Here is a 13046-nt window from a genome sequence, read left to right on the forward strand (position 1 = left end):
TCCTTGTGCACTGTATATAACATGTATATAACAACAACCAGGTGTTCCAACCACTTCTTTCTTTTAAAATATTTTACTTACTAATGAGAAAGACAGGAGGAGAGAGAAAGAACCAGGCATCACTCTGGTACATGTGCTGTCAGGGATCGAACTCAGGACCTCATGCTTGAGAATCCAGTGCTTTATCCACTGCTCCACCTCCTGGAGCACAGAAAGTTTGCTTTTTTATTAGTTATTTATTTTCCCTTTCATTGTCCTTTTTTATTGTTATAGTTATTATTGTTGTGGTTGTTGATGTCGTTGTTGTATAGGACAGAGAGAAATGGAGAGAGGAGGGGAAGACAGAGAGGGGGAGAGAAAGACAGACACCTGCAGACCTGCTTCACCACCTGTGAAGCGACTCCCCTGAAGGTGGAGAGCCAGGGGCTCGAAAAGGGATCCTTACGCCGGTCCATGTGCTTTGTGTCCGCTGTGCTACCGCCTGACCCCCAGAAAGTCTGATGTCGTAAGAAGTTACTGGCTTGCTAAGTAGCAGGTCATTCCAACATACATATATTTAAAGCATCCATATCTAGGGCATGAGTAAAGAAGGAATCATAAAGAAATGATGGGTTCAATACTGAGTCTCCTAGCTGTTACTCCAGTTATATATAACGTCTGATTCATTAAGGAGGTTTTGCCTGAGGGGGGCTGGGTGGTGGCGCACCTGGTTAAGCACACACATTACAAGGCACAAGGACCCGGGTTCAAGCCCCTGGTCCCCACCTGCAGAAGGAAAGCTTCACAAGTGGTGAAGCAGGGCTGCAGGTGTCTCTCTGTCTCTCTCCCTCTCTAGCTCTCCCTCCTCTCTCAATTTCTCTCTGTCCTGTTCAATAAAATGAAAAAAATAATGGCCTCCAGGAGCAGTGGACTCATAGTGCCGGGCACCGAGCCCCAGTGATAACTCAAATATATGTTTGTCTTGTTTTTGTTTAAGTGGAGGCTGTAGGAGCTGTTCTCTGGGGCGACCTCATCTCAGGTGGCAACAGTTCTGGTCTTGATTAGACGTTAAGGTACCAAGCGACTGGCATCTCAGTAGAAATAAGTTTGCTGAGCAGGTTCAGAGGTTAAAGCACATGGGGCGTCTAGGGCTGAAATGAAAAATGATGGCCCTAAGTAATCAAGAGAGAGAACTTTTCCAGAGAGTTCAGCTAGAGGCAAAACCACTCTAGAAATGAGCACTTTTTAATCCTCAAATGCTACATAATCGATCACAAATTCCCTCTAGAATTTACTCTGTATCTTTCTGGGAAAGACACCCACTGAAGACCTGTGTCTCCAGGTGTTTATTCAGTGATGGGATGATACCAGGGGGTTGATGGCAGTTTGCTCTGGACCTAAATCTCTTTCCCTTAAGCATACTACAATCCACCCACAGAGACTGCTGATTGCATGCATGCTGCAATGTGCTTCCTCACTAAGCGAGAAGCTTCTATCTGGAGGCCAGGTGGATGGCTCTTTTGGGTGGGATGCCACGGTGCTCTGGCAGGAGGTCAGGTGAGTGTTACACACCCATGCAGGTATAAAACTATGCTCACCCAAAGCTCACTGTTAGAAGCCAAAATAAAGCCCATTTCTAGAACGAGAGAAAGAAAGAGTTCAGAGAATCCATCCTGAGTCTCACACCACTATCAGCAGAATATTGTATCCTCATTTTTCTGCTCATGATTCATTTCTTTGTAATGTTTTATATTTATTTACTTATTATTTTTTGTTGCCCTTGTTGTTTTATTGTTGTAGTTATTGTTATTGCTGTCATTGTTGTTGGATAGGACAGAGAGAAATGGAGAGAGGAGGGGAAGACAGAGAGGGGGAGAGACAGACAGACACCTGCAGACCTGCTTCACCACCTGTGAAGCGACTCCCCTGCAGGTGGGGAGCCGGGGGCTCCAACCAGGATCCTTAGGCTGGTCCTTGAGCTTTGTGCCACCTGTGCTACCGCCAGACTCCCCATGATTCATTTTTTTAATATTTATTTATTTTCCCTCTTATTGCCCTTGTTGTTTTTTATTGTTGTACTTATTATTGTTGTTATTGATGCATTGTTGTTGGATAGGACAGAGAGAAATGGAGAGAGGAGGGGAAGACAGAGAGGGGGAGAGAAAGATAGACACCTGCAGACCTGCTTCACTGCTTCTGAAGTGACTCCCCTGCAGGTGGGAAGCCAGGGGCTTGAACCGGGTGTTTAAGCTGGTCCTTTCGCTTTACGCCACATGCACTTAACTCACTGTGCTACTGCCCGACTCCCTCCCATGATTCATTTCTTAAAGTTTACTTTAAGAAATGGTATCCATTTTTCCATTTTATTGGATAAGATGGAGAGACATTGAGAGGAGAGAGAGAGAGAGAGAGACCTGCAAACCTGCAAACCTGCAGACCTGCTTCACCACTTGTGGAGAGTCCCCCTGCAGGTAGGGAGCCAGTGGCTTGAACCCAGATCCTTGAGCTTAGTACCACATGCACTTAATTGGGTGCACCACCAACTGGCCGTAGTCTACTTCTGCACATACAGTTTGTGTCTTGATTTTTATAAATACTCAGGTAATGGATGCTGACACTGGTGTTTTTCCCAGTCTACGGCATCTGCTGAAAGAAGCAGACAATGAAGGTGGAAGAGAAGAAAAAACTGAATCGTATCAGGTCATTATTGCATGCAGGTCACACACAGGGCAGAGAATAGCTTAGATATTGTGTAAGTCTCAATATCAACTGACGATCAGGTGAGAAAACTTCTCAGAAGATGAGACCTACACTCCCATGTGCCGTCAGTTTGAAGCAGAAACATGGCTTTCCTGGTTACCAGCTCACCTGTAGCACAAAGATAACGAAGCTGGGACCCAAAGGTCCTATGGTGTTGGATAGTATGCCAGCTCCCCCTGGCTTCTGCTGAACCATATGCCTGTATAGCGTTAGATTTAATCCCATTCAAATCTTTGGTCTATTTACATAAATCACTTATACATTTACATAAAGCACTCTGTTGGTATGCATGAGACCCCTTCTGTTTCATTTGGTTTAAATCCCCCCTGCTTAACACTATTTTATTTACATAACCACTGTTAACAAGTTCCACCCTCCCTCCAGGGCATTTGTGGTTCAGTGATAGGATTCTTGCCTAATCTGCCCCCTCTTTGTCACACTCTGATTTTCACCAGTCACTTTTCTCTCCACCCTCTCTATGTCACATCCTGTTTCCACCCTACTTGGGAAGTATATATAAAGACAGCATTGTGAGTTGTAGAGTACTTTACCTTGAGTTTAGCTTAGCTCGTCTTAGATTGTGCTGCGTCCTGCATGAATAAAGAGATACTGCCTACAGCTCAACTATGAGTCCCTGGTCGTCTGTTACCTGCCCGTGAAGCCAGCCCAGTGAAAACAACATAACCCGTCAAAAACGACATATGGTGCCACAACGTGGGACCAGACCTGCGCGACTCCCAGATAAGTGAAGACTTTGCCTACCTATGCACTATGGTCTTCTCTTCTACTTATGAAGAGGTTTGCCGAAGCCTCTACTGTTTCATCATGAGAAACATTACTCTGTCTCTGGAACATTTTGCTCTGGGCCAAATTTTGTTTCCTTGACCGGGAACTTTGGTTTCTTATGACCGGGAACATAGAGCTTGGGAGATGCATGGAGATTTCTCCTTGGACTTTCTGGATTCCCTCTCCCATGTTTCCTGAGGAAAAGGACTACATTTTGCTCTGGGCCACAGTTTGGTTCTTTATGACCGTGATCATAGACCTTGGGATATGCATGGGGATTTCCCCTGGGACTTTCTGGACTTCTTCTTCAATGTTTCCCGTGGAGAAGGACTACTCTAGTTTGAGGAGCATTCTCGAGTACCCTGGCAGTTCCCAAGTATGGAGACACGTGGTTAATTCTACTCTCCTGATTGGATTCTTTCTTCGATGGGAAGACACTTTTAAAAATGGGTGCCTGAAGCAATCCAGCAGGAACAGTCAGAAACTCCCTAAATGGAATTTCGAGGACCTTTTTGGACTAGGTCGCCCTCCGGGGATTCTTAATCCTACATGGTGAGATCTTGATAATCTGGTTCAAGTTGCGTTTAATAAGAGAATGATTTGAATGACTGAATTTTTGTTTGACATTGACTTAAAAAAAAAATGCTGGATGCAGCCATGATTTCTAGAGACATCCAGAAACAATCCAAAAAATTGTTTTTTTCCTCCTTTGATTTCTCTTTTACGTCTTGACATGAATCTGAAACGTTTAATCCTGAAAACTGTATGAGTTATGGGTGGGGCAGATAGTGCAATGATTATGTTAATTATTCTCATGCCTGAGACTTTTAACCGTGGTTCTTCTGTTTACCTTTCCACATTTTATTGAGTTTAAACTGTTTAAACAACCTTAAAATCATACTAGAAAGGACTTCCAATTATAATGGAGTTATCAATTATAGTAAACTTCTAATCTGCTACAAGTTTTGTTTGACAAGTAAGTGAATTTCAGCTGTCAAAGTCTTCACATGAAAAAGCATCTACTCAAATGGAATTCCTGGAAATCCATTTGGATCCTGTTCTCTGACATCACCCCCGGAAACCAATGATGAGACCTGGCACGTCCTGAAGAAACAGATTCACAGACTCCAAAGATCACTCTCTACAGAAAAGCAGAATTCTGATGGCCGACATTCCCCATCAAGACAGACGTGCAGCGTTTCATCCTCTGGCATTTTCTTCTGTGGTCAGCTACTTTGGACTGACACCTCCATCGGACTTACTGGCGCACACTGCTGTGTTTCTCAAAGACTAACTTCAGCCAATTGCCTTGAGACTTTATAGACCATGTCCCCTCGCCTGCAGGCTCTGTCCCAGAGGCAGAAAACTCCCCCTCCTTATTAGATTATGCCCACAGAGGCATGAAGCGCCCCAAGAGGCAAGAGATGCCCACAGAGGCAGGAAACGCCCTTTGAGGCAAGAGATGCCCCCAGAGGCATGAAGCGTTCCCAGAGGCAAGAAATGCCCTTTCGCCTGCTAGGCCTTGCCCTTTGAGGCAAGAAACGTTCCCCTTGGCATCACGCTGGTTATTGCTGCTCGCCTATTTTGTTTTCCATGTCTTATGCCAGTTTTTTGAAAATGCCTGTACGATATACGTTTCTGTTCACCCCATAATGGCCATTAGTTAAAAAGAAAGGGGGAATTGTTGGTATGCATGAGACCCCTTCTGTTTCATTTGGTTTAAATCCCCCCTGCTTAACACTATTTTATTTACATAACCACTGTTAACAAGTTCCACCCTCCCTCCAGGGCATTTGTGGTTCAGTGATAGGATTCTTGCCTAATCTGCCCCCTCTTTGTCACACTCTGATTTTCATCAGTCACTTTTCTCTCCACCCTCTCTATGTCACATCCTGTTTCCACCCTACTTGGGAAGTATATATAAAGACAGCATTGTGAGTTGTAGAGTACTTTACCTTGAGTTTAGCTTAGCTCGTCTTAGATTGTGCTGCGTCCTGCATGAATAAAGAGATACTGCCTACAGCTCAACTATGAGTCCCTGGTCGTCTGTTACCTGCCCATGAAGCCAGCCCGGGGAAAACAACCTAACCCGTCGAAAACGACAGCACTCCCTCCAGGGCATTGGTGGTTCATTGATAGGATTCTCGCCTGCTCTGCCCCCTCCTTGTCACACTCTGATTTTCACCAGTCACTTTTCTCTCCACCCTCTCTATATCACATCCTGTTTCCACCCTACTTGGAGAGTATAAAAACAGCTGCTCTTCTGATGAAAGACACTTGGAAATTGCTTTCCGGCTCCGAGAGTTCCAGAGTGTATCTCCTGCGAAGTTAGTGCGGCACGAGTTCCTGATCCCTCTCCCACGCAGCAGCCTAGATCGGCTCCAGTTGAGTTCTCTCCAACCCAGAGAGCACTACCTCAGCAAGAAGTACCCTCAGGCTATCCTGGCACTATGGGACTATGTGAAATCTTGGTAGAGCTTAGGGGAGCTCTCCCATTCTTGGATGGAGGTCTGGATAGACACCCGCTTGTTAGCCTCTCTCATCATAGAGATGAGCCAAGAGGGAAAAAAATCTCCCAGACTAAGCTTCCTTGTAAGACTCTCAAGCCCACAGAAATCTCACAGTTTCTCCCTGCTAGCAGCAGGCTACATGGCTGCCTGCTTTAAGGTTCATTTACTCAAAGTCTGATCACAAAGGAGGACACACCTTATCACATACTCCTAACAGTGTGCTTTGATGTTCTTAACTTACATCAGGCCTTGTTTATCTTCTCTCTATCTCACCTTAACTGGTTTAACCCCTATTCTCCTCTCAAATGCCTTTGGGTAATTAAATGCCTTCATCAGGAGACTAATTATCTTGACCTTTACATATCTGCATCAATTCTTGCCATACCAGCCCCCTACCATAGGGGCAAGCTGACCTTTAAGAAACCTGTAATTTGTGACGTATTTGAAAAATATTCTTTGTTTAACTTTCTCTCTATATATCCAAGCCCACCCCTGAATAAATTGAGAGTCTTCATATCAGAATCCTCCCCGAGTCTCTTTCTTTATCCCGTGGTCTCTTGAGCTAGTGATGGAGTCTTGATAAGCTTAACTTCCTGGCTGAGAGTCACCCCACGTGAGCCCCAACAAGGTCCGAGTGCCTAATGATGGCTGCCAGGCTCCCTAGTGCCTGTGGTCACAGGTCAGGCTGGAGGCCAGGCACCTCCCCCACGTCAGTTTAGGTGGTTAGGGATTGTTTGAGGGCTCTGAAGAGGGTCAGCCTCCAGCCACCGGGTGCTCAAGGCGACAGACATCCTTGGGAGGACCCCGTGTCCAAACCTCGGCGGGCTCAGTACCAACCCCAGCTCTCCCTTTACCTGTACAGATGAAACTCGACAGTCCCCCGTAGATGACTTCATCATTATCGGGCAAGATGAATGGACACCTGGTCTGAACCTCCAAGCAGTATTGTTTGCAAGGAATGGTCTTCCTGCAGTTAAACTGTGCCACTTCAAAGTACTGGGAACACAGCCAGGCCTTGTACACAATCTGAAAGAAAGAGAGAGGGAGAGAGTAAAATCAGAAATCGGGAGAGATGAGGAGTTTGGGCGGTAGGACTGGACAGGACTGACTGGGAAGGAGCCCACACTGGCTCATTATTAAGCTTTCAGGGATTAAAAACAGCCAGGAAGTCTGCAGTGGAGCAAACCATGACGTGATTCCTATAGATTCCCCACAAGCCTCTTCCACTACTGGTGGGATACAAACTGGGGCAGCCCCTTTGGAAGACCGTAGGCACAGCCCTTAAACAAATAAACATGACCTAACCATCCAGCCACACCACGCTTGGGCATTTATCCAGTGAACACGCACCCCTGTGTCCACAGCTGCATTATTCACAACAGCCAAAAAGTGGACACAGCCTAGATGCCCATCAGCAGATGACTGGCTAAAGAAATTATGGGATATAGGCTCCATGGAATATTACTCTGCCATCAAAAATGATACTGTGTCCCTGGGGACAAAAATGGATGAAATTAGAGGTGATCATGTTTAGTGAAATAAGTAAAAGAGATGAAAAACAACTACCAGATGTTTTCACTCGTGGAATCTGATACACATGAACTTGAAAAAAAAACCCAAAAAACAGCAGAAACAAGTAAACTGTTTCTAAGACTTTGTGAGAATTCTGATGGTGATCTTTGGGAGGCAGGAGGATGGGGACACAGAACTCTGGTGGCAGCTGTGGTGTGGAACTAGGCCCTGTTATCTGTCGATCTTGTGACAAGCTATTAATCATAAATAATAATTAATAATAATATACTTCACAAGCAGATCTGGGTATTTGGTGTGGTGCAGCTCATCAGAAAATATACTGAATAATAACAATCTATTGCCTTCTTTTTAAATATTTATTTACTTACTCCCTTTTGTTGCCCTTGTTTTGTTATTATTATTGTTGTTATTGATGTCATTGTTGGATAGGACAGAGAGAAATGGAGAGAGGAGGGGAAGACAGAGAGGGGGAGAGAAAGACAGACACCTGCAGACCTGCTTCACCACCTGTGAAGTGACTCCCCTGCAGGTGGGGAGCCAGGGTCTCAAACCGGGATCCTATAACCAGTCCTTGTGCTTTGTGCCACGTGCACTTAACCCGCTGCACTACTGCTGGACTCCCAGTCGATTGCCTTCTTAAGCTCCAAGACAGCGGGAAAACCTCTCCACTCTCTATAAACCCGTATTTCTCCCAGGCCTGGAGACTCCAGGGCAGGGCTCGTCTTCCTGCAGGCTCCACTCCGTCTATACCATTGGATTCTGCATCTGCTGAGCTCAACCAGATCAGTGCGGCCAGTGCCACCTCGACACGTTTCACCTCAGACTGTGTCCAGAGACACCCGGCATGGATGGAATGTCAGCCCTTCAGCTCCAGCACTCTGGTGAGACCGTTCCTGGCTCATCAGACTCCCCAGCCCCATATCATATCGGGTGGTCCACCTCCTAACACAGCCACAGAACCTAGACACAGACCAGGGCCCATGAGACAGAACACACATGCACATGTGCCCACAAATCAGGGAACATATAAACACCTTACAGCCAGTGTGCACAATAGTTTTCAGTGACCCCAAACAGGAAGCAATATATATATAAAAAGATATATATATAAAAGATATATATAAAAATATGGAAACCGTAAGATGATACTTATACAGAAAGATATATATATAAAAACAGAAACCATAAGATGATACTTATATGCCTTTCCCATATTTGGGAGTAACTCCCTGCCCTAATAGAGTTTGCTAATCCTATTTCCAACTCGAACACCATTTCCCCAGAAATACCTTTGGTCCATCTGCATATTAGCTGTTGTGCTGGGACAGAAATTAGTAAAGTCACAGGCACCTTGATTTATACTTAAAATAGACCTACTAGCTTTTTCTAAGATGGAGTCCCAAAAATTAACTGCTATAGTTTCGCCTTTAGGTTCCTGACTATTCAAACAATTAGATATGATTTATATACTAATGCTTTCTTAGCCCTAAGCTGCAGATGCCGCCATGACACCATCCTGACCTCCCTGGGCAGATGCCCTCACCCATGTGTCCTGGAGCCTCCCCTCCCCAGAGTCCTGCCCCACTAGGGACAGACAGACAGACACAGGCTGGGGGTGTGGATCCACCTGCCGACACCCATGTCCAGTGGAGAAGCAATGACAGAAGCCGGAACTCCCACCTTCTGTTCCCCATAAAGAATTTGGGTCCAGGCTCCCAGAGGAATAAAGAACAGGGAAGCTTCCCATGGAGGGGATATGGGGTACAGAGCTCTAGTGTGGAATTGTACCCCTCTTATTCTATCGTCATGTCTATATATTTTTTATTTTATAAATTAAAAAAAAAGTAAATACAGCAGACTTAGTCAGGATCCGAAGTTTTCAAAATTCAACGATGAGGGAAGTGAAAGAAATGATTGACAGTTTGAATCTGCATGACTGCAGAGAAGGCGAGTCAGTTCCGAGAATGGTCCTCTGCTATGCTCCCCAATGGCCACCAGGTGGCGCCAAGTCCCCTAGAACAGAACAAGGACCCCGGGGCTCTTGGATTTGTGACTTTGAACCAAAGCAGGAAAAGGTCTCACCCTCCGCAAGCCTGGGTCAGTCATGAGGTGGTCCTGGGATCAACAGGCCGGAGAACAGAGCCTTGCCAGGATGGAAAGATAAGTGCATGTGATCCTCATGCATCTCCATGACAGATTTCATCCAACAGGGTGCAGATGAATAGATTGCGGCATAGTCAATCCCCTGATGCTTGGTAGTTATTCAAGAAATAAATACAGATCTCTCTCTCTCTCTCCTACTCTCTCAATTTCTGGCTGTCTCTATTCAATAAATAAACGTTTTTATTTTTAATTATATTTATTTATTTAGGAATTGGATAGAGACAGCCAGAAATTGAGAAAGAAGGGGGTGTTACAGAGGGAGAGAGACAGAGAGACACCTGCAGCCCTGCCTCACCACTCGCAAAGCTTTCCCCCTGCAGGTGGGGACCGGGAGCTTGAACCCAGGACCTTGTGCATTGTAACATGTGTGCTCAACCCCCCCAGGTTAATTTATTTATTATTATTAAAAATAAATAAATAAATACTGTTGAAAACAAGGGTTTTTTTTTTTCCTAACCTAAAGAAGCATGGTCAGCCTAGATTCAACATGTGGCTATAAAAATATCCTCAGGCTGCACAGAAAACTGATATTCAGAGTACTAACCCTTCCTTGCTCTGGTCAAATTATCTGGGCACCTATGGAGCAGCAAATGCTGTCACCTTTTCAGACGATCGGAACCTTTGCAAGTTTTTTCTGGTGTGTGTGGGGGGCTGGGCAGTGGTGCACCTGGTAACACACACGTAGGACTAAGCACAAGAAACCATGCAAGGATCCGGGTTTGAGTCCCCAGCTCCCACCTGCAGGGGGTTGCTTCACAAGCATTGAAGCAGGGCTGCAGATATCTATCTTTCTCTTTCTTTCTTTCTTTTTTTCTTTCTTTCTTTCTTTCTTTCTTTCTTCCTCTCTCTCTCTCTCTCCCTCTGCCTGTCTTCCTTTTCTCTCTTGATTTCTCTCTGTCCTATCCAATAAAATCGGGGGAAAATGGCTGCCAGGAGCAGTGGATTCATAGTGATGACACTGAGCCCCAGTGAGAACCCTGGAGGTAAGAAAAGAAAGAAAAAGGAAAGGGAAGGGAAGGGAAGGGAAGGGAAGGGAAGGGAAGGGAAGGGAAGGGAAGGGAAGGGAAGGAAAAGGAAAGGGAAGGGAAGGGAAGGGAAGGGAAGGGAAGGGAAGGGAAGGGAAGGGAAGGGGAGGGAAGGGAAGGGAAGGGAAGGGAAGGGAAAGGGAAGGAGAAGGGAAGGGAAGGGAAGGGAAGCGAAGGGAAGGAAAGGGAAGGAGAAGGGAAGGGAAAGGAAAGGGAAGGGAAGGGAAGGGAAGGGAAGGGAAGGGAAGGGAAGGGAAGGGAAGGGGAGGGAAGGGAAGGGAAGGGAAGGGAAGGGAAGGGAAGGGAAGGGGAAGGAAGGGAAAGGGAAGGAGAAGGGCAGGGAAGGGAAGGAAAGGGAAGGGAAGAGGAAGGGAAGGGAAGGGAAGGGAAGGGAAGGGAAGGGAAGGGAAGGGAAGGGAAGGGAAGGGAAGGAAAGGAAAGGAAAGGAAAGGGAAGGAAGGGAAGGGAAGGGAAGGGGAAGGGAAGGGAAGGGAAGGGAAAGGGAAGGAGAAGGGAAGGAAGGGAAGGGAAGGGAAGGGAAGGGAAGGGATGGGAAGGGAAGGGAAGGGAAGGAGAAGGGAAGGGAAAGGGAAGGGAAGGGAAGGGAAGGGAAGGGAAGGGAAAGGGAAGGAGAGGGAGGGAAGGGAAGGGAAGGGAAGGGAAGGGAAGGGAAGGGAAAGGGGAAGGGAAGGGAAAGGGAAGGGAAGGGAAGGGAAGGGAAGGGAAGGGAAGGGAAGGGAAGGGAAGGGAAGGGAAGGGAAGGGAAGGGAAGGGAAGGGAAGGGAAAGGGAAGGAGAAGGGAAGGAAAAGGAAAGGGAAGGGAAGGGAATGGAATGGAAGGGAAGGGAAGGGAAGGGAAGGGAAGGGAAGGGAAGGGAAGGGAAAGGGAAGGAGAAGGGAAGGAAAAGGAAAGGGAAGGGAAGGGAATGGAAGGGAAGGGAAGGGAAGGGAAGGGAAGGGAAGGAAAGGAGAAGGGAAGGAAAAGGAAAGGGAAGGGAAGGGAAGGGAAGGGAAGGGAAGGGAAGGGAAGGAAAGGGAAGGAAAAGGAAAGGGAAGGAAAGGGAAGGGAAGGGAAGGGAAGGGAAGGGAAGGGAAGGGAAGGGAAGGGAAAGGGAAGGAGAAGGGAAGGGAAGGGAAGGGAAGGGAAGGGAAGGGAAGGGAAGGGAAGGGAAGGGAAGGGAAGGGAAGGAGAAGGGAAGGGAAAGGGAAGGGAAGGGAAGGGAAGGGAAGGGAAGGGAAGGGAAGGGAAGGGAAGGGAAGGGAAGGAAAGGGAAGGAGAAGGGAAGGGAAGGGAAAGGAAGGGAAGGGAAGGGAAGGGAAGGGAAGGGAAGGGAAGGGAAGGGAAGGGAAGGGAAGGGAAGGGAAGGGAAAGGGAAGGAGAAGGGCAGGGAAGGGAAGGGAAGGGAAGCGAAGGGAAGGAAAGGGAAGGAGAAGGGAAGGGAAGGGAAGGGAAGGGAAGGGAAGGGAAGGGAAGGGAAGGAAAGGAAAGGGAAGGAGAAGGGAAGGAGAAGGGAAGGGAAGGGAAGGGAAGGGAAGGGAAGGAAAAGGGAAGGGAAGGAAAAGGGAAGGGAAGGGAAAGGGAAAGGGAAGGGAAGGGAAGAAAAGGGAAGGAAAAGGAAAGGGAAGTGAAGGGAAGGGAAGGGAAGAAAAGGGAAGGGAAGGGAAGGGAAGAAAAGGGAAGGGAAGGGAAGGGAAGGGAAGGGAAAGGGAAGGAGAAGGGAAGGGAAGGGAAGGGAAGGGAAGGGAAGGAGAAGGGAAGGAGAAGGGAAGGGAAGCGAAGGGAAGGAAAGGGAAGGAGAAGGGAAGGGAAGGGAAGGGAAGGGAAGGGAAGGGAAAGGGAAGGAGAAGGGAAGGGAAGGGAAGGGAAGGGAAGGGAAGGGAAGGGAAGGGAAGGGAAGGGAAGGGAAGGGAAGGGAAGGGAAAGGGAAGGGAAGGGAAGCGAAGGGAAGGAAAGGGAAGGAGAAGGGAAGGGAAGGGAAGGGAAGGGAAGGAAAAGGGAAGGGAAGGGAAGGAAAAGGGAAGGGAAGGGAAGGGAAGGGAAGGAAAAGGGAAGGAGAAGGGAAGGGAAGGGAAGGGAAGGGAAGGGAAGGGAAGGGAAGGAAAAGGGAAGGAGAAGGGAAGGGAAGGGAAGGGAAGGGAAGGGAAGGGAAGGGAAGGGAAGGGAAGGAAAAGGGAAGGAGAAGGGAAGGGAAGGGAAGGGAAGGGGAGGGGAGGGGAGGGGAGGGGAGGGAAGGGAAGGGAAGGGAAGGGAAGGAAAAAGAAAGGGAAGGGAAGGGAAGGAAAAAGAAAG

The 13046-nt window shown here is 47.3% G+C and overlaps 1 protein-coding gene across 1 annotated transcript in view; it reads right to left on the reverse strand.

Annotated features, from left to right (window-relative positions):
* The window catches only part of NALF1 (NALCN channel auxiliary factor 1), a 566278-nt gene that overhangs the window by 29304 nt on the left and 523928 nt on the right, over positions 1-13046 (reverse strand). The window contains exon 3 of the mRNA XM_060191860.1: positions 6890-7061. Within this exon, the coding sequence (XP_060047843.1) occupies positions 6890-7061 (172 nt within the window). The remainder of the gene's footprint in view (positions 1-6889; positions 7062-13046) is intronic.

Source organism: Erinaceus europaeus, chromosome 5 (genome assembly GCF_950295315.1).
Source record: "Erinaceus europaeus chromosome 5, mEriEur2.1, whole genome shotgun sequence".
NCBI lineage: Eukaryota > Metazoa > Chordata > Mammalia > Eulipotyphla > Erinaceidae > Erinaceus > Erinaceus europaeus.